We start from the raw sequence: 22,765 nt of genomic DNA on the forward strand, positions 1-22,765 counted from the left end.
TATGGGAAGTTTTTCCTATAACCGAGTCCAAGCGGCGGATGATATGTGTATAATAATTTGGTGGGTGTTGGTGAGAAATAATTTCTTCTCACTCTCTCTCTCTCTCTCTCTGTCACTCTCAATTTCTCTCCTTATCACTATGTGTTGAATGACTCACTTACCCTTAGAGCGCCAGCGACTACCAAAACAGATTTGATGGCCCGCAAACCCCAATCATAATGATCCTGTTTGGACAAAAGCTCACGGCACAGCTCATACAAGGCAATAAATTTACGAGCCAATAATCGGGCCTCCTGGAAACCTTCAGCTACCAACATAATTTCACTGATTAATGCAAAGTCCGGAACAACCATGGCACAAGGCCGATATAGGGCTTTTAGATTCTCCGGCAATTCAGCACGTCCCGCATAGCCGGGGTTCATGGTAATAAACATACCCACCGTGGGACGCAGGACAATAATTTCACCCAAGAAATTGAACATAACCTTTTTGGCTTTAATGGCATCTTGGATACATTTCACTTGAACAGCCACAACGGATAGAACTTCAACCGAAATGCGATTGAATTCATCAAAACAACCCCAGGCACCTGTCTGGGCTAGACCCTTGTGTATGTCGCCAATGGATTTGTAGTCCATTTGTTCGGAACAATTGAAAACATAGACCATCATACCCAAAGCTCTTCCCAAATCTTTGGTGGTTTCTGTTTTTCCTGTTCCCGCTGGGCCAGCGGGAGCTCCACCCATTATTAAATGCAAGGATTGTGTTAGAGTTATATAGCAACGATCTGTTAGGGGTGTAATGACCAAACGAGGAGTATTTCCCAAATACTCGTAATCATATTGGAATTGGGCATCACAAATATTGGCAAAGCAATCATCGTATTTGGTATCCCAACGATGACGTAGTTGTGATTGCCATTGGAATGCTGTGACCACTTCCACTTTGGCCGAGATGATTTTCGCCACCACATCACGACTATGGACATCTATGGTGCAAATGGTACAGATTTTTTGGCGATCAGCGGCTGTTAGATCTCCCAGTAATAGATTGATGAGATGATTCAATTGCATCACTTGTTTTTTATTATAATCCTTGAGGGCATTCTCATAGCGTTTTTGAACTTTGGCAAAGGCCTCATTGGTTTCAGTGGTCCACCAAATCTGAGTGGTCACCAATGCCGGTTGAGCAGGCCAATCGAAAATCCATTGATGCCGCGGCTTACCCTCATAAGAGATAACAGCTCTGCGAAATTGATCTCTTAGGGTATCCCTCATTTTGTCCGTGACTCGGTTAAGCCAAACCTCAACTTTGCCCGAACAATCACAATTCTCCAGAAAAGGGACATATTCCTCATGTTCCTTGGCTATCATACCACGGGCCATTTTCGAGTTGGGTATAAGAGCCAAAGAGCCCATCGAGTCATATAACTTGGTCAAATGTTTGCACACCATTTTCGGATTGTTACCATTCGAGAGAATATCCAGTAAATCAGCCGAGGAGACAAAATAGAAACGAGGATAGGCCAAACGTTTGGTCTCCAGATAATCATTCAAGGCCTTCTCACATAGCAGCAACAACTTCAGCAAATGTTCCAAATGATCATAGAGTTTACTCCCAGCCCTATTTGTGGACCTGACCACATTACGATCTGTGCCCATTTGTTGCAGCAAGGCCTTAAATTCCTTATCAATAAAATCGAAACGTTTCGAATCCTCTGGCAATTGCGATCGTATATCCTCCGATCCTATGAAGATACTCTCCAAATATACCCACTTGCGTTGCACCTCAAACCAAGAGCCTATAATTTGATCAGCATTAGAGAGTTTATGTTGCCAATTGGTCACCTCCGTCTGGAAGTATCCCACAAATTTCGAAGAGGCCATATTTTGTAACTGCACTTGATTCTCCTCCAGAGTCTCTATCATTTCCTCACTGGCCTTTAGCAACTTTGTACCCGTTCGTTCATGTCCCTCCATTTGGAATTCCATTGTGGCCCAGGTGTTCGTTATATCACGCAATACCTTTTCCATGGCCATTTCTTTGACAGCTTTGTCCACCAACGTTTTAACTTCTTCCTCGAAATTGTGCAGATTCAAATCGATCAAATCCTTGAGTGTAGTCGAATCATCCATACGGAATTTGACTTTGGTCGTCTGCACCAACTCCACCCAATGACGTTCGCGTATGGCAGGATTTTGAAATTCAGTTACTGCCCTCATTGAGGTCATTAGATTTTTCAATAAATTCTCTACGTACAAATAGGGTTCCCAATTACGCATACCCTTGTCCAGGGCCCTTAATTCCCTGCCAAACTTTTTACACTCCTGATCCATGACTTCAACATCGATTTTCTTCCAAGGAGTTTTTTTCCAATCCTGTACAGTGGATTCTATGGATATATTGAAATCCCACATAATTTTAATTAACTGCAAATCACGGCGACATTTTTCAATGTTTTGTGAATCAGGACCTTGTAATGCAAACAACTTGGCGGAATCACAAAGAGATGCGTGGCGGTTTTCCAGTTCGGAGATTTCACAATCTGCTTCATCGATAAGCTCATAGACCTTGGGGCAAGGGAAATGAAAGAACTGAAACAAAAGATGAGAGGAGAATAATGAAAAATAAAAATTAATTTGAAATGGGACAAAATGGGACAAAACTTGAGATATAAGTGTCTTCGGGAACACCTCCCGAGGCACAAGGGCAAACTTTCTAATTCAGGTTCAAAAATTAAATTAATTTGTAGCGTTTGCTTGTAGGTGATACCACCAACACATTTCAGATTTCACGAAATATGTACATCAATCTGTATGGCGTCTTATTATGGACCGATATCGACCAACTTTTGTATAGTTCCTTAAGGATGACTACCGTCATCATGTACCAACTTCTAAATACTTCTTTTCAGGGTTACTTGAGCGTGGTGAAGACATGTTTAAATATAGGGATCGGCCTATATGTATGATATACTTACAGAGTGGGTGATATGTAATGAAAAACAATAAAGCGCCATAAATTTTTGTGTTAGTCTGACCAATGCATGCAAATTAATAATAAATAAAATTTTGAGAACATTTTCAATAGACATAAAATTTTGACAAAATTTTTTATAGAAATAAATTATGAGAAAATTTTCTATAGAAATAAAATTTTGACAAAATTTTCTATAGAAATAATAATAATAATAAATTATGAGAAAATTTTTTTATAAAAATCAAATTTTGGGCAAATTTTCTATAAAAATAAAATTTAGCAAAATTTTCTATAAAAATACAATTTAGCAAAATTTTCCATAGACATGAAAAGTTGCTAACATTTTCAATAGAAATAAAATTTTGATACAATTGTCTATACAAAAAAAAATTGAGAAAAATTTATATAGAAATAAAATTATAATAAAATTTTCTATAGAAATAAAATTTTGACAAAATTTCCTATAGAACTAAAGTTTTGACAAATTTTTCTATAGAAATAAAACATTGATAAAATTTTCCAGAGAAATAACAGTTGACAAAATTTTCTACAGAAATACAATTTTGACAAAATTTTCTATAGAAATGAAATTGTGACAAAATTTTCTATAGAAATGAAATTTTGACAAAAATTTTCTATACAAATAAAAATTTGACAAAATTTCCTATAGAAATAAAATTTTGGCAAAATTTTCTATGGAAATAAAATTTTGACAAAATTTTCTATAGCAATGAAATTTTGATAAAATTTTCTATAGAACTAAAATTTTGACAAAATTTTCTATTGAAATAACATTTTGACAAAATTTTCTTTAGAAATAAAATTTTGACAAAAATTTTCTATAGAAACAAAAATTTGATAAAAATTTTCTATAGGAATAAACTTTTGCAAAATTTTCTATAGAAATAAAATTATAACAAAATTTTCTGTAGAAATAAAATTTTGACAAAATTTTCTATAGAAATAAAACATTGATAAAACTTTCTAGAGAAATATCATGTTGACAAAATTTTCTACAGAAATACAATTTTGACAAAATTTTCTATAGAAATGAAATTTTGACAAAATTTCCTATAGAAATAAAATTTTGGCAAAATTTTCTATGGAAATAAAATTTTGACAAAATTTTCTATAGAAATGAAATTTTGACAAAATTTTCTATACAAATAAAATTTTGACAAAATTTCCTATAGAAATAAAATTTTGGCAAAATTTTTTATGGAAATAAAATTTTGAAAAAAAATTTTCTATAGAAATGAAATTTTGACAAAATTTTCTATACAACTAAAATTTTGACAAAATTTTTTATAGAAATCAAATTTTGACAAAATTTTCTATAGAAATAAAATTTTGACAAAATTTTCTATAGACATAAAATTTTGACAAAATTTTCTGTAGAAATAAAATTTTGACAAAATTTTCTATAGAAATAAACTTTTGCAAAATTTTCTATAGAAATAAACTTTTGCAAAATTTTCTATAGAAATAAAATTTTGTCAAAAATTTCTATAGAAATAAAATTTTGACAAAATTTTCTATAGAAATCAAATTTTGACAAAATTTTCTATAGAAATGAAATTTTGACAAAATTTCCTATAGAAATAAAATTTTGACAAAATTTTCTATAGAAATAAAATTTTGACAAAATTTTCTATAGACATAAAATTTTGACAAAATTTTCCAAAGAAATAAAATTTTGACAAAATTTTCTGTAGAAATAAAATTTTGACAAAATTTTCTATAGAAATAAATTTTTGCAAAATTTTCTATAATAATAAACCTTTGGTAAAAATATTCTATAGGAATAAACTTTTGCAAAATTTTCTATAGAAATAAAATTTTGTCAAAAATTTCTATAGAAATAAAATTTTGACAAAATTTTCTATAGAAATGAAATTTTGACAAAATTTCCTATAGAAATAAAATTTTGGCAAAATTTTCTATGGAAATAAAATTTTGACAAAATTTTCTATAGAAATGAAATTTTGACAAAATTTTCTATAGAAATGAAATTTTGACAAAATTTTCTATAGAAATAAAATTTTGACAAAATTATCTATAGAAATAAAATTTTGACAAAACTTTGTATAGAAATAAAATTTTGACAAAATTTTCTATAGAAATAAAATTTTGACAAAATTTTCTATAGAAATAAAATTTTGACAAAATTTTCTATACACACAATTTTGAAAAAAATTTCTATAGAAATCAAATTTTGACAAAATTTCCTATAGAAATAAAGTTTTGACAATATTTTCTATAGAAATAAAGTTTTAACAAAATTTTCTATAGAAATAAAACTTTGATACAATTTTCTAGAGAAATAACATGTTGCCAAAATTTTCTATAGAAATACAATTTTAACAAAATGTTCTATAGAGATAAAATGTTGGCAAAATTTTCTATGGAAATAAAATTTGACAAAATTTTCTATGGAAAATTTTCTTTTTACAAATTTTTCTATAGATACAAAATTTTCTATAGAAACAAAATTTCTATAGAAATACAGTTTTAACAAAATTTCCTATAGAAATAAAATTTTGACAAAATTTTTTTATAGGAATAAAATTTTGCAAAATTTTCTACAGAAATAAAATTTCGACAAAATTTTCTATAGAAATAAAATTTTGAGAAAATTTTCTATAGAAATAAAATTTTCTACATATATAAAAATTTTAAAAAATTTTCTATAGAAATAAAATTTTTACAAATTTTTCTATAGAAACAAAATTTCGACAAAATTTTCTATAGAAATAAAATTTTGACAAAATTTTTTATAGAATAAAATTTTGACAAAATTTGCTATAGAAATCTAATTTTGACAAAATGTTCTATAGAAATAAAATTTTGACTAAATTTTCTATAGAAATAAAATTTTGCCGAATAAAGTAAAATTTTGTGAAAATTCTCTATAGAAAGAAAAAATTTTTTTAATTTTCTATAGAAGTATTTGTATTCACCCAAAAACACAAATTCGGATCAACATACAAATTACTTCAGAAAACTTCAGAAAACCACAAAGAAAATTCGTCTGGGAGTAGAAATTGAATTTTTGTGTGTTATCGATATTATAGATTTTCCTTTTCTATCTCATATGTATAGCTTACCTTCTTTTTAAGGAATTTTTTACGATACGTTTTTGCCAAATTATCACATAATAATATGCGTTTCTCAATAATATCGACTTGATAAGATTGTATGGGGGCTATGACTTGTTTTACAGAGACAGCAAGTTTTTTAACTTTAACCCATTTTTCTGGTAATTCAGTTATCTAAAAAGATAACACTTTAGTTCCATATATATGTAAAAAATATAACGAAAATTCTAACCAAAAGCATTTCATAATCTTTAAACTCATAGTTGTAAACTTTCAATAGATCCACAATTTCCTTAATTGGCTCAAACATAAAATCATAGATAAATTGTTTTTCCTCAATGGTATTGAGAACTGACATAATCTGAATAAGGCCAACGAAATCATCTTTGGTAATTTCCATTTTCAAGGCCACATTGGCATCATCCACAAATTGGGCTAGTTCCTAAAATATATTTTTTTTAACAAAAATTAATAATAAACTTCTCTCCTTAAAACAGAGAAAAAAATTCCTACCATCAATGAATTTCTCACACGATTTATAAGATCCAATTTAAAGAGGCTTATCCATTTACCCACTTGATTGAGGACAGCAGCCCCAAAGCCTTTCTTGTTCAAACGTAACCAAATATTGAAATCTTGAAAGGTTTCCCAAGTTTTAATTTGTTGTTCCAATGCTATAAATTTATCCAACTAAATATGACAAACAAATTATTTCAAACTAATTTTAATAATTAATTTAACTCTCCCCTACCTGTTCTCTGTAGACACTTAATGGAGGATTATTTTCATCCTTTAAGGGTTTGATTTCACTTGTTCCATCCAGTACATCATCACGTTCGCTTGGTGTCAAAGGTCTTCCATATTTCTTTACTTCCGACAAATACTGTTGCTTATCCCATAGCCAGAGATAGGAGAATTCACTGAAGGCTTTCGTATGTTGACGTATTGATTGTAAACCATATTTAACTTTGGTCAAAATATCGGAACGGTGTTTATGAATTTCAGTTTTATCGGCTATCTCATCTGAAGAATAAAGGAAGAAAGTAAAAGCTCAAATAACAAAATTTTATTTCTATAAAAAATTTATGTAAACATTTCAATTCTTTAGAAAATTTTGTCAAAATTTTATTTCTATAGAAAATTTTGTCAAAAATTTTATATCCACAGAATAATTTGTCAAAATTTTATTTCTATAGAAAGGTCAGTAAAAATTTTGTTTTTTATAGAAAATTTTGTCAAAATTTCAATTCTATAGAAAATTTTGTTAAAATTTTATATCTATAGAAATGTTTGTCAAAATTTTATTTCTATAGAAAATTTTGTCAAAATTTTATTTCTATAGAAAATTTTGCTAAAGTTTATTTCTATAGAAAAGTTTGTCAATATTTTATTTCCATAGACAATTTTGTCAAAATTGTATTTCAATCAAAAATTTTGTCAACATTTTATTTCTGTAGAAAAAATTTTGTCAAAATTTTATTTCTATAGAAAATTTTGTCAACAATTTTATTTCCATAGAAAATTTTGTCAAAATTTTATTTCTGTTGAAAATTTTGTCTAAATATTATTTATACAGAAAATTATGTCAACATTTTATTTCTATAGAAAGTTTTGTCAATATTTTATTTCCATAGAAAATTTTTTCTAAATTTTATTTCTATAGAAAATTTTGCCAAAATTTTATTTCTATAGAAAAATTTGCCAAAATGTTGTTTCTATAGAAAATTTTCCCAAATTTTATTTCTATAGAAAATTTTGTCAAAATTTTATTTCTATAGGAAATTTTGTCAAAAATGTTATTTCAATAGAAAATTTTACTAAAACTTCATTTCTATAGAAAATTTTGTAAAAATTTTATTTTTATAGAAAATTTTGTCAAAATTCTATTTCTATAGAAAATTTTGTAAAAATTTTATTTCTATAGACAATTTTGTCAAAATTCTATTTCTATAGAAAATTTTTTAAAAATTTTATTTCTATAGAAAATTTTTTAAAAATTTTATTTCTATAGAAAATTTTTTAAAAATTTTATTTCTATAGAAAATTTTGTCATTTCCATAGGAAGGCTAGTCAAATTTTTTTTCTAGAGAAAAGTTTGTCAAAATTTTATTTCTATAGAATATTTTCTCAAACTTGTAGTTCAATAGAAAATTTTGTCAAAATGTATATTTCTATAGGACATTTTTTCAAAATTTTATTTCTGAAGAAAAGTTTGCCAAAATTTTATTGTCAAAATTTTATTTCTATAGAAAAGTTTGCCCAAATTTTATTTGTATAGAAAATTTTGCCAAATTTTACTTCCATAGAAATTTTGTCAAAATTTTATTTCCATAAAAAATTTTGTATAAATTCTATTTCTATAGAAAAGTTTGCCAAAATTTTATTTCTATAGAAAATGTTGGCAAATTTTATTTCTAAGAAAATTTTGTCAAAATTTTATTTCTATAGGAAATTTTGTCAAAATTTTTTTTCAATATTTATTTATTTATTTATTTAAGTCTATGGATATACAAAAATCCTTACAGACTAGCTCGTAAACTAAAAGTAGTAAGATTCTAGTACTTCATTAAATTTTTTCAAAGACATTGATAAGTCTAAATTAAGTTTAGCATTTACAGCATTATATTCAAAAAGCGAACGCGTAATGGGCTCATTTCTGGAATAGTTTGTAGTATGAGTAGAGATATAAAAAGTTTCCTCATATCTAAGAATATGAATAGGTACCTTAAATTTTATAAGACTTAAAAGAAAAGAAGAAAATTTTGTTAAAACTTTATTTCTATAAAAAATTTTGTAAAAATTTTATTTTTATAGAAAATTTTGTCAAAATTCTATTTCTGTAGAAAATTTAGTAAAAATTTTATTTCTATAGACAATTTTGTCAAAATTCTATTTCTATAGAAAATGATTTAAAAATGTTATTTCTATAGAAAATTATGTCAAAATTTTATTTCTAAAGAAAAATTTGTCAAAAATTTTATTTCAATAGAAAATTTTACTAAAACTTTATTTCTATAGAAAATTTTGTAAAAATTGTATTTTTATAAAAAATTTGGTCAAAATTCTATTTCTATAGAAAGTTTTGTAAAAATTTTATTTCTATAGAAAATTTTGTCAAAATTCTATTTTTATAGAAAATTTTTTAAAAATTTTATTTCTATAGAAAATTTTGTCATTTCCATAGAAAGGCTAGTCAAACTTTTTTTTTTCTATAGAAAATTTTGTCAAAATTTTATTTCTATAAAATATTTTCTCAAACTTGTAGTTCTATAGAAAATTTTGTCAAAATGTTTATTTCTATAGAAAATTTTGTCAAAATGTTCATTTCTAGAGGATATTTTGTCAAAATTTTATTTCTGTAGAAAAGTTTGCCAAAATTTTATTTGTATAGAAAATTTTGCCAAATTTTATTTCCATAGAAATTTTGTCAAAATTTTATTTCCATAGAAAATTTTGTATAAATTTTATTTCTATAGAAAATTTTGCCAAAATTTTATTTCTGTAGAAAATTTTCCCAAATTTTATTTCTATAGAAAATTTTGTCAAAATTTTATTTAAATAGGAAATTTTGTCAAAAATTTTATTTCAATAGAAAATTTTACTAAAACTTTATTTCTATAGAAAATTTTGTAAAAATTTTTTTTATAGAAAATTTTGTCAAAATTCTATTTTTATAAAAAATTTTGTGAAAATTCTATTTCTATAGAAAATTTTGTCATTTCCATAGAAAGGCTAGTCAAAGTTTTTTTCTATAGAAAATTTTGTCAAAATTTTATTTCTATAGAATATTTTCTCAAACTTGTAGTTCTATAGAAAATTTTGTCAAAATGTTTATTTCTATAGGAAATTTGGTCAAAATTTTATTTCTGTAGAAAAACTTGCCAACATTGTATTTGTATAGAAAATTTTGACATATTTTATTTCCATAGAAAGTTTGTCAAAATTTTATTTCCATAGAAAATTTTGTATAAACTTTATTTCTATAGAAAATTTTGTCAAAACTTTATTTCTATAGAAAATATTGTCAAATGTTTATTTCCATAAAAAGGCTAGTCAAAGTTTTTTTGCTATAGAAAATTTTGTCAAAGTTTTATTTCTATAGAAAATTTTCCCAAAATTTTATTTCTATAGAAAATTTTCCCAAAATTTTATTTCTATAGAAAATTTTGTCAAAATTTTATTTCTATAGGAAATTTTGTCAAAAATTTTGTTTCAATAGAAAATTTTACTAAAACTTTATTTCTATAGAAAATTTTGTAAAAAATGTATTTTTATAGAAAATTTTGTCAAAATTCTATTTCTATAGAAAATTTTGTAAAAATTTTATTTTTATAGAAAATTTTGTCAAAATTTTATTTTCATAGACAATTTTGTCAAAATTCTTTTTTTATAGACAATTTTGTTAAAATTCTACTTTTATAGACAATTTTGTTAAAATTCTATTTTTATAGAAAATTTTGTCAAAATTTTATTTATATATAAATCTACTAAAATATCAAGAATCGACCATATGAGACATTCCCCGTGGCTGTGGCCAGTGATCCATCTACTAGTCACGAAACGTCGAGACTTCATGCAGGTGGGGGCGCTTGTTGTGGAGAAAACAGTTACAAGCACAACTTCTACAGGTATGGGCAACATGATGCCTGCAGACGAAGATAATGCGACAAGAAAGTCTCTCTACATATTTGTTGGCAAGCGGTATGAAGAAGATAGAGGCTCAGGGGCGGTTTGGATCTTTTCACCCTCCGATAAGAGGTAGATAATCTGATTTCGACTGTGATGTAAATGAAGGTGTCAATATCACAATCTGGTCGATCTCAACTTACGACGGGGTCAATACGAAGGTAGATGGGATCAGTGATGACGTTACAACCATGACTGACCACGAGACGGAAGAGATTACCTGGGGCACAGCGACAAAAAAGAGAGGACCAGATGAACGGAAATCAAGATTAGGTCAGTACCACCTAATTAAACTGTGACCATTTATTGGCCATCTCTTAAACGTTTCCTAACTACAAGCTATCCTTTTATCATAATCATATCTTCGTCACTTACCACCAAAATCTTTAGTTTCCTCTGTCAATTCGGGTGGATCTTGGGCACATCTTGGTAGTATCTCCATCATATGGTACATATCCTCCAATAAAGTTTCCACATGAAAAGTAAAACCCACCTTCGAAGTAGGATCCAAATTGGGAAAATAACAGACATGGGGTTCCTGTAGCTCCATTAGAATTTCGAAGACTGGAGCATCGTGTTCATAGCGATTTTCAATTTCCATGCGTAAATAGGTAATACTGGTAATGACAGCATCCAATAATTCCTTGGCAATTTCTTCATCCACATATCTTTCATAGTCACGGAAAAGTTCTCTTTCTACTTCGGTAACAGCCTGAAGCATTTCATAGCGTTGAAGTGATGTAATGATCTCTTCCTCCTCTTCCTCGTCTTCTCCCTCAAATTCCTCTGAGTGGAATGGGGCTACAGTTCGCCGTGGTGTTTTCGAGGAAATTGCTTGTGTTGATTTTCTAGATTTTTTCTCTGAGTCCTTAGGTCGTTTAGCGTCAGCGTTAATTTCTCCTCCTCCTCCTTCTTCTTCTTCTCCCTCACCTTCACCCTCTTCTTCGGCAAGTTCAAAACGTCTGGGTATATCAAAGAAAAGCTGGGCATTTTCATACATCAAACGATCGATGAGTACGGCCGTATCATTAGCTTGAGTTACACGATTCGTAAGGATATCAATGCGTGGTTCCGTTTCCAATAAAGCCTTGGGATTACGATCTTTACGTTGATACAAAGGTTGTTTACCCCAAGAGTTAATGCTTTTCTTAATGTCTTCAAGATTCGATTGACATTTGAGCAAACGTGTGTGAAGATATTCGATTTTGGTAAAAACGTCCACAATGAAGTTTTGATCTGTGGAAAATTGAGGAAAAGCAAAATTTGCATGGAAATTGAGGTTGGGATTGGTTGAGAAAATCTTACCAAAATTATTCCATGTTACTGTATCCAACAAAGGTTGCATAAATAATTCATAGAGCATAAGTTCAGCTTGTATTAAGGCCTTTTCGCAAGGTTTTGCCCGGCTATTAATATCATTATACCATTCGGCAATCCGCTCCAGTTTGATACGAGCCTCCTAAGCAAATGAAGTGAAAATCAGTTTGATATTAAATGAAATACCATTCAGAAATAGATGAAATATGGTTAAAGTTATTTTGGACATAATTTTATTTTATTCTTTTATAGGAACACATATACAAAGAAAAAAATTTCACCAAATAATTTCCAAAAAAAAATTTTAATTGAATTTTCAACAACAGTCAATTAAAAATTTTATTCATTTATCGATGCAAAACGGGCAAATTTTCAAAAAAAAATAATGTTTTACTCTCTTCATGGTCGTATAGATGATACTCTAACCTAAGTAATAAGACCAACTAGAAACAAGTATATACGGCCGTAAGTTCGGCCAGGCCGAAGCTTATGTACCTTCCACCATGGATTGCGTAGAAACTTCCACTGAAGCCGATGGCAAAGTATCTTAAAACTTCCTAATACCGTAATATATACCACATAAAGGGCGATACGGTCAAAATTTGGTCAACGGAAAACGCGTGTAAATCGGTGAAATCGTTTATTTAAAAAATCAAATTAAATTTATTTTTCAAATTCAATTAGTATAAAATTCAGAAAAAATATTCAGTTAGGCTTTCGCTTTTCCAAATCCGAATTGCCGGGCCTCACGCTTGACAACTGCCATCAGATTTTGTACAGCCACCTTGTCCACCTTCTTCGCCGCAGAAAGCCAGTTTGCCTTGAACTGCTGCTCGTCCTTAGCAGTTTTTTTGGTCTTCTTTAGGTTCCGCTTGACAATGGCCCAGTATTTCTCAATTGGGCGGAGCTCTGGCGTGTTGGGAGGGTTCTTGTCCTTGGGAACCACCTGCACGTTGTTGGCGGCGTACCACTCCATGGCCTTTTTACCGCAATGGCAAGATGCCAAATCCGGCCAAAACAGTACGGAACAACCGTGTTTCTTCAGGAAAGGCAGCAGACGTTTATTCAAACACTCTTTCACGTAAATTTCTTGATTGACAGTCCCGGAAGCTATGAAAATGCTGCTTTTCAAGCCACAGGTACAGATGGCTTGCCAAGCCAGATATTTCTTTGCGAACTTTGACAGTTTAATGTGCTTGAAAATATCTGCTACTTGTCCCCTTCCTTATGCCGTATAAAACTCCTGTCCCGGAAGCTGCTTGTAGTCGCCTTTGACGTAGGTGTCGTCGTCCATTACCACGCAGTTAAACTTCGTCAGCATCGTCGTGTACAGCCTCCGGGATCGAGCTTTGGCCGTCGTATTTTTTTTATCATCGCGATTTGGAGTCACTACCTTCTTGTAAGTCGATAGTCCGGCTCGTTTTTTGGCTCGATGCACGGTTGTAGACGATACACCCAGCTTATTTGCGGCATCTCGGAGAGAGAGGTTAGGGTTTCGCTTGAAACTACCGGCAACTCTCTTTGTCGTCTCAGCGGCTTCCGGTTTTCGATTTCCCCCCGATCCAGACTTCCTGGCTGTCGACAAACGTTCCCCAAACACTTTAATTATATTTGTAACGGTTGATTTGGCAACTTTTAGTGATTTTGCTAGCTTTGCGTGCGAGTAGCTCGGATTTTCGCGATGCGCGAGCAAAATTTTGATACGCTGCTCTTCTTGCTTGGACGGCATTTTGACAACTGAAGAGTGAATTCCAAAATCAAAATAAGAGCAACATTCTACACACACACACCTTCATAATGAGGGGTGTTCAGGTTTTTTAAATGCAAAATTGAAAGAAATACGTCAAGTTTATATTGACCAAATTTTGACCGTATCACCCTTTAGTCCACACGTGTATATATTAAACTAGAAAAGGCCCATTAAATACGTATATAATTAAGTTTAAAGTTTCTATAGAAATAAAATTTTGACAACATAAAATGTTGACAACATTTTCTATAGAAGTAAAATTTGGAAAAAAAATTCTATAGAAATAAATTTTCTATTGAAATAAAATTTTCTATAGAAATAAAATTTTGGCAAAATTTTCTATAGAAATAAAATTTTGACAAAATTTTCTATACAAATAAAATTTTGACAAAAATTTCTATAGAAAAAAAATTTGGAAAAAATGTTCTATAGAAATAAAATTTTGACAAAATTTTCTATAAAAATAACATTTTGACAATGTTTTCTATAAAAATAAAATTTTGGTAGATTATTTTTGACTCGAGTGGCAACCATGATTATGAACCGATATGGACCAATTTTTGTGTGATTGGGGATCGGCTATATATAACTATAGACCGATATGGACCAATTTTGGCATGGTTATTAGCGGCCTTATACTAACACCACGTTGCAAATTTCAACCGGATCGGATGAATTTTGCTCCTCCAAGAGGCTCCGGAGATCAAATCTGGGGAACGGTTTATATGGGGGCTATATATAATTATGGACCGATATCGACCAATTTTTGCGTGTTTGTTAGAGACCAAATTCTAACACCATGTTCCAAATTTCAGCCGGATCGGATGAAATTTGCTTCTCTTTGAGGCTCCGCACGCCAAATCTGGGGATCGGTTTATATTTGGGTTATATATAATTATGGACCGATGTGGACCAATTTTTGCATGATTGTTAGGGACCATATACTAACACCATGTTCCAAATTTCAGCCGGATCGGATGAAATTTGCTTCTCTTAGAGCAATCGCAAGCTTAATTTGGAGGCCCGTTTATATGGGGGCTATACGTAAAAGTGGACCGATATGGACCAATTTTTGCATGATTGTTAGAGACCATATACTAACACCATGAACCAAATTTCAGCCGGATCGGATGAAATTTGCTTCTCTTAGAGCAATCGCAAGCCCAATTTGGGGGTCCGTTTATATGGGGGCTATACGTAAAAGTGGACCGATATGGCCCATTTACAATACCATCTGACCTACATCAATAGCAACTACTTGTGCCAAGTTTCAAGTCGATAGCTTGTTTCGTTCGGAAGTTAGCGTGATTTCAACAGACTGACGGACGGACATGCTCAGATCGACTCAGAATTTCACCACGACCCAGAATATATATACTTTATGGGGTCTTAGAGCAATATTTCGATGTGTTACAAACGGAATGACAAAGTTAATATACCCCCATCCTATGGTGGAGGGTATAAAAAAAATCGAGAGAAAAATGTCAAAGTTATAAGTAATTGAATGAATGAATCCAATGTCAAATCATGCAAATATGAGCAACTCACACACACAAAAATGCCACTCAGCCACCCAAAAATAAATTTTTATGTGGGTGAATTGCTCATATTTTTTCGAGATCAAAATACATAAAAAAGTCACCTCTCATCAAATGTACATTTTCAGTGTAAACTAATGTTATTATTGCCTAGTTTCAGGCTGATTTAATTCCATAATAAAATCTGAGCATAGGCATAGGCAAGACTGTGTCTACCAAACATTCACCCCTATAGCTGAAAAACTTCTTACCCATAGATCCTCTTCTTTGGCATAGAATTCTTTAACATTATCTGGTATTTCACATTTCATAAGTTGCATGTACTTCGTGTCTTTCAAAGCATTTTTTAAAATTGTAGTAAATTTCACCGATAGACGACCCTGTTCATCCTTTGTCAGTAAATGTAATTCCATTTTTTCGGTTATGTCCTTGTTGATTTGGGCCATCCAATGTTTAAGAATTTTTTGTCTTAATTTATCAATTTCTCCAGTCATTTGATTATACAACGACAGGGTATGACGTCCATGTTCATCTTCCCAAAGGCTGAGGATGAATGCAAAATATTTTTCAATTGAAATATTTTTGAGGTGGATTTTTTTTAATAATAATCTTACGGATATTCATAGAGCTGATAATCGGTATGCATCCATACTATACGATGTTCTAGTTTATTTAAATAGGCAATGGCTCCTGACATTGGAGGAAGGCATAAATCAGATGGTAAAGCCTAAAAATAAAATTACAATAAAATTGTTGAAGTGCATGGTGAATAAAAATATGCTCTGATTCTATGACTAAGAAAGAGCCTAATTAACTATGCGAAAAATATCATGAGTCTTTTCTCAAAAATTTAACGAAAAAAAAAATAAAAACAAGTATATACGGCCGTAAGATCGGCCAAGCCGAATCTTATGTACCCTCTACCATAGATTGCACAGAAAATACTACTAAAGACTGTTATCACATTGACAAAATGTCCTATAGAAACAAAATTTTGACAAAGTTTTCTATAGATATATAGAATATTTTGAAATTTTTTTTTCTATAGAAAAGAAATAAAATTTTGACACAATTTTCTATAGAAATAAAATGTTGACAAAATTTTCTATTGAAATAAAATTTTGACAAAATTTTCTATAGAAATTAAATTTTGACAAAATTTCCTATAAAAATCAAATCATGACAAAATTGTCTATAGAAATAAAATTTTGAGAAAATTTTCTATAGAAATTTTATTTCTGACAAAATTTCCTATAGAAATAAAATTTTGACAAATATTTCTATAGAAATAAAATTTTGACAAAATTTTCTATAGAAATAAAATTCTGACAAAATTTACCATAGAAATAAAATTTTGACAAAATTTCCTATAGAAATAAAATCTTGCCAAATATCTCTAAAGACATAAAATTTTGACAAAATTTTCTATAGAGATAAAATTTTGACAAAATTTTCTATAGAGATAAAATTTTGACAAATTTTTCTATAGAGATAAAATTTTGACAAAATTTTCTATAGAAAATTCTGACAAAATTTTCTATAGAAATAAAATTTTGACAAAATTTCCTTTAGAAATAAAATCTCGACAAATATTTCTATAAAAACAAAATTTTGACAAAATTTTCTACAGAAATAAAATTTTAGCAAAATTTTCTATAGAAATAAAATTTTGACAAAATTTTCTATAGAAATAAAATTTTGACAAAATTTTCCATAGAAATGAAATTTTGACAAAATTTCCTATAAAAATAAAATTTTGACAAAATTTTCTATTTAAATAAAATTCTGACAAAATTTCCTATAGAAATCAAATTTTGACAAATATTTCTATAGAAATAAAATTTTAACAAAATTTTCTATAGAAATAAAATTTTGAGAAAATGTTCTATAGAAATAATATTCTGACAAAATTTCCTATAGAAATAAAATCTTGACAAATATCTTTATAGAAATAAAATATTGACAAAATTTTCTATACAAATATAATATTGACCAAATTTTCTATAGAAATAAAATATTGACCAAATTTCCTATAGAAATAAAATCTTGACAAATATTTAAATAGAAATAAAAAATTTTAAATATATAAATAGAAATAAAATTTTAACAAAATTTTCCATAGAAATGAAATGTTGACAACATTTTCTATAGAAATAAAATTTTGACAAAATTTCCTATCGAAATAAAATTTTAACAAAATTTTCTATAGAAATAAAATTTTGACAAAATTTTCTATAGAAATAAAATTTTTACAAAATTTTCTTTAGAAGTAAAATTTTAACAAAATTTTCCATCGAAATAAAATTTTGACAAAATTTTCTATAGAAATGAAATTTTGGCAAAATTTTCTATAGAAATAAAATTTTCGATGGAAATAAAATTTTGACAAACTTTTCTACAGAAATGAAATTTTGACAAAAGTTCCTATCGAAATAAAATGTTGACAAAATTTTTTATAGAAATAAAATTTTGACAAATATTTCCATAGAAATTTTAACAAAATTTTCTATAGAAATAAAATTTTTACAAAATTTTCTATAGAAATAAAATTTTGACAAAATTTTCTATAGAAATAAAATTTTGACAACATTTTCTATAGAAATAACATTTTGACAATGTTTTCCATAAAACTAAAATTTTGGTAGATTATTTTTGCTCGAGTGGCAACCATGAATATGAACCGATATGGACCAATTTTTGTGTGATTGGGGATCGGCTATATATAACTATAAACCGTTATGGACCAATTTTGGCATGGATATTAGCGGCCTTATACTAACACCACGTTGCAAATTTCAACCGGATCGGATGAATTTTGCTCCTCCAAGAGGCTCCGGAGATCAAATCTGAGGAACGGTTTATATGGGGGCTATATATAATTATGGACCGATATGGACCAATTCTTGCGTGTTTGTTATAGACCACATTCTAACATCATGTTCCAAATTTCAACCGTATCGGATGAATTTTGCTCCTCCAAGAGGCTCCGGAGGACAAATCTGGGAATCGATTTATATGGGGGCTATATATAATTATGGACCGATATGGACCAATTTTTGCATGGTCATTAGAGAACATATACCAACACCATGTACCAAATTTCAGCCGGATCGGATGACATTTTCGTTTCTTAGAGGCTCCGCAAGCCAAATCGGGGGATCGGTTTATATGGGGGCTATATATAATTATGGACCGATGTGGACCAATTTTTGCATGGTCACTAGAGAACATATACCAATACCATGTACCAAATTTCAGCCGAATCGGATGAAATTTGCTTCTCTTAGAGGCTCCACAATCCAAATCGGGGGATCGGTTTATATGGGGGCTATATATAATTATGGACCGATGTTGACCAATTTTTGCATGGTTGTTAGAGACCATGTACCAAATTTCAGCCGGATCGGATGAAATTTGCTTCTCTTAGAGCGATCGCAAGCCAAATTTGGGGGTCCGTTTATATGGGGGCTATACGAAAAAGTGGAACGATATGGACCAATATTTGCATGATTGTTAGAGACCATATACCAACACCACGTAGCAAATTTCAGCCGGATCGGATGAAATTTGCTTCTCTTAGAGCAATTGCAAGCCAAATTTGGGGGTCCGTTTATATGGGGGCTATACGTAAAAGTGGACCGATATGGCACATTTGCAATACCATCCGACCTACATCAATAACAACTACTTGTGCCAAGTTTCAAGTCGATAGCTTGTTTCGTTCGGAAGATAGAGTGATTTCAACAGACGGACGGACGGACATGCTTAGATCGACTCAGAATTTCACCACCACCCAGAATATATATACTTTATGGGGTCTTAGAGCAATATTTCGATGTGTTACAAACGGAATGACAAAGTTAATATACCCCCATCCTATGGTGGAGGGTATAAAAAATATTGACAAAATTTTCTATAGAAGTAAAATATTGACCAAATTGTCTATAGAAATAAAATGTCGACGAAATTTTCTATAGAAATAAAATTTTTACAACATTTCCGTAAAAATAAAATCTTGACAAATATTTCTATAGAAATAAAATTTTGACAAAATTTTCTATAGAAATAAAATTCTGACAAAATTTCCTACAGAAATAAAATGTTGACAAAATTTCCTATATAAATAAAATCTTGAAAAATATTTCTATAGAAACAAAATTTTCTACAGAAATAAAATTTTAACAAAACTTTCTATAGAAATAAAATTTTGACAAAATTTTTTTATAGAAATACAATTTTAATAAAAATTTCCTCTAGAAATGAAATGTTGACAAATATTTCTATAGAAATAAAATTTTGACTAAATTTTCTATAGAAATAAAATGTTGACAAAATTTTCTATAGAGATAAAATTTTAATATAAATTTCCACTAGAAATAAAGTTTTGGCAAAATTTTCTATAGAAATAAATTTTTGACAATCTTATGTACCCACCACTATAGATTGAACAAATTTTTTTTCTATAGAAAACATACAAAATTTTGACAAAATTTCCTACAGAAATAAAGTGTTGACAAAATTTTCTATAGAAATAAAATTTTCACAAAATTTTCTATAGAAATAAAATGTTGACAAAATTTGCTATAGAAATAAAATGTTGACAAAATTTTCTATAGAAATAAAATGTTGACAAAATTCCCTACAGAAACAAAGTGTTGACAAAATTTTCTATAGAAATAAAATTTTGACAAAATTTTCTATAGAAATAAAATTTTTACAAAATTTCCTATAGAAATAAAATCATGACAAATATTTCTATAGAAATAAAATTTTGACAAAATTTTCTATAGCAATAAAATTTTGACAAAATTTTGGTTTATTTTGGCGATATGGACCAATTTTTGTTTAATTGGGGATCGGCTATATATAACTATAGGCCGATATGGACAAATTTTGACATGGTCGGATGAATTTTTCTGCTCCAAGAGGTTCCGGAAATCAAATCTGGGGATCGATTTATATGGGGGCTATACATAATTATGGACCGATATGGATAAATTTTTGCATCGACTCAGAATTAGATCAACTTAGAATTTCACCACGATCCAGAATATATAAAGTTTATGGGGTCTTAGAAGAATATTTCGATGTGTTACGAACGGAATGACAAAGTTAATGTATCCCCATCCTATCGTGGATGGTATAACAATCAGTCAAAACCGTAGGTCTTAAAATCGAATAAGGAAAGCCAAACCCTAGATTATATAACGATCAGAAAACCTAACAGAGGTTGTTGAAGAACAGTATTTGGATGGCAAAAAGAAACGGATAACGAAGGACAGTGCTTCGATTTTCGATTCTGTTACAAATTTCAAACATTTGAAAAAATCCCTGACTTTTAATTTGCACTCCCCAAAACAAATTGACATTAGCACCTCATGTCACATGAAATCTGATAATTGAGTTCTAATATTCTTCAAAAAATCAAATTTACTCACATAAATTCCTTTTTCATTGTAGGTTTTCTCGAAAGCATTGAAGGCGATTTTAACAGCTTCAATTTCCTCCAAAAAATCATCGACCAATATATGCATAAATGGATCCAAATGAGCTTTTATAATGGGTCTCAGCAGTAGGGTTCCACACAACATAAGATCATGGGAATCTTCCAAAGCTTTTTGAAACTGATAGGCCAACTTTCCCTCTAACACATCCGTCTTCTCCTCAAATGCTGCACGATCTCGATCAAAAGTTGAATTTGGAGCATCAGGATCCAGAGGATTGTATTGAATATTTGACCATTCACGATAGTAGCCATTGTACTCTTCCAATATCTTTTCGATGTTGTGAGTTATTTGACGACCTTTCAAGCCACCAACTACAACCTTTTCCAATTTCATAAAATCCTGACCAGTTTGGAAAAGTGTTTTCAAAATCTCTAAGCGAGCTATGAATTTATCAAAACGTCCAAATATATCCTCCGGATGCCATGTCCAGTCTTGAGAATTGAATGTCGTGCCAATTTTGAATTTTTTCAACGATGCTCGTGTCTCCTTATAAGTCGTGCGGTAATATTCCAAGTGACCTATATTGGTTTGTACTCTCTTGAAAGCCTCACCCACATCACCCTGAAATATTGAATCAGCTTCTATGGTTCGCATAGCACATTCGATTAGGGTATTATGGAGAAGTTGAAATAGCAAAACCATATTCTCCAATGTATGGAAATACTTGGAATGACCCCAAACCAAGCCTACGGTTAGGAGAAGAGGTCTTATACTCGAGCGATTTTCATCCATGTCAGCTGTTTCAAATTTGTCCACCATTTTTTTCTGAAATATTTAGATGAGGTTTTTGTCAAGTGGCGTAAAAATTAAAAGACGTTCTCCTACCAAAGGTGTTAGATATTTGGTTATATCTCTGGCTTCACACAAAGCTTCCAATACCAATTCCACAATTTTCCTATAGCTACTTTCAAAAATGGAGCGTATCTTCTCCAGGACAAAGCCTATAGTTTTTATTCGTTTATCTCCTAGCTGATCGGCCAAATTTTCCAGATTTTCCAAACGTGTCTCCCAAAAATTGATCAAATGTTCTGGCCGTGGAAAAGGCTCCTTAGAGAAAATTTCATTTCGTGATTTAATATGAACAAGATTCTCTACTGAATCTAACCATTTTACAACCATAAATTCTAAAGAATGTTTCATCAGGTGATTGATTTTGCTAAGATCGCTAATGAGAAAAGAACACATAATATTTGTTTTAATTGGAAAGAAACAATTTTTTATAAACAATAGGGCCAAATATTTTCTATAAACGATTTGAACAAAAATTTTCTATAAAAAAAATATCTAAACAAAAAATAAAACAAAAAAACATAAAAGATTTTTTTTTTTTTGAAAAACACTCGAGTTTTTTTTTACATAAAAGATTTTTTTTTTTTTTGAAAAACTCTCTTTCTAATTTGCTATAGAAAGTTTTTTATGTTTCTGCCTAACATTTGTGATTGGAATTTTCTATAGAACATTTAATTATTTTTTTTTTTTTTTAATTTTTACGTTTGTTCAAAATTCTCGATAGAAAATTTTTTGGAACATTTTTGTTTAAATTTTCTTTAAAAAACAAATTGTCTTAGTTTTTCAAAGAAAACTTTTCAAAAAAAAAATCTTTTATGTACAAAAACTCGATTTTACATAAAAGATTTTTTTTTTTTGAAAACTCGGAGAATTTTTTTACATAAAAATTTTCTTTGAAAAACTAGGACAATTTGTTTTTTTAAAGAAAATTTAAACAAAAATGTTCCAAAAAATTTTCTATCCAAAATTTTGAACAAACGTAAAAATTAAAAAAAAATAATTAAATTTTCTATAGAAAATTCGAATCATAAATGTTAGACAGAAACATAAAAAACTTTCTATAGCAAATTAGAAAATATTTTTTTTTTATTCAAATTTTGA

At 29.4% G+C, this 22,765-nt stretch overlaps 1 protein-coding gene across 1 annotated transcript in view; it reads right to left on the reverse strand.

Annotated features, from left to right (window-relative positions):
* Positions 1–22,765, reverse strand: part of kl-5 (male fertility factor kl5) — a 55,076-nt gene that overhangs the window by 26,594 nt on the left and 5,717 nt on the right. Inside the window, exons 5-15 of the mRNA XM_075297469.1 lie at positions 21,701–22,040; positions 20,807–21,640; positions 15,983–16,095; positions 15,620–15,911; positions 12,069–12,222; positions 11,139–11,999; positions 6,829–7,100; positions 6,591–6,767; positions 6,310–6,519; positions 6,087–6,251; positions 162–2,594 (exon numbers count right to left, since the gene is read on the reverse strand). Of these exons, the coding sequence (XP_075153584.1) occupies positions 162–2,594; positions 6,087–6,251; positions 6,310–6,519; positions 6,591–6,767; positions 6,829–7,100; positions 11,139–11,999; positions 12,069–12,222; positions 15,620–15,911; positions 15,983–16,095; positions 20,807–21,640; positions 21,701–22,040 (5,851 nt within the window). The remainder of the gene's footprint in view (positions 1–161; positions 2,595–6,086; positions 6,252–6,309; positions 6,520–6,590; positions 6,768–6,828; positions 7,101–11,138; positions 12,000–12,068; positions 12,223–15,619; positions 15,912–15,982; positions 16,096–20,806; positions 21,641–21,700; positions 22,041–22,765) is intronic.

Source organism: Haematobia irritans, chromosome 2 (genome assembly GCF_050003625.1).
Source record: "Haematobia irritans isolate KBUSLIRL chromosome 2, ASM5000362v1, whole genome shotgun sequence".
NCBI classification, from domain to species: domain Eukaryota; kingdom Metazoa; phylum Arthropoda; class Insecta; order Diptera; family Muscidae; genus Haematobia; species Haematobia irritans.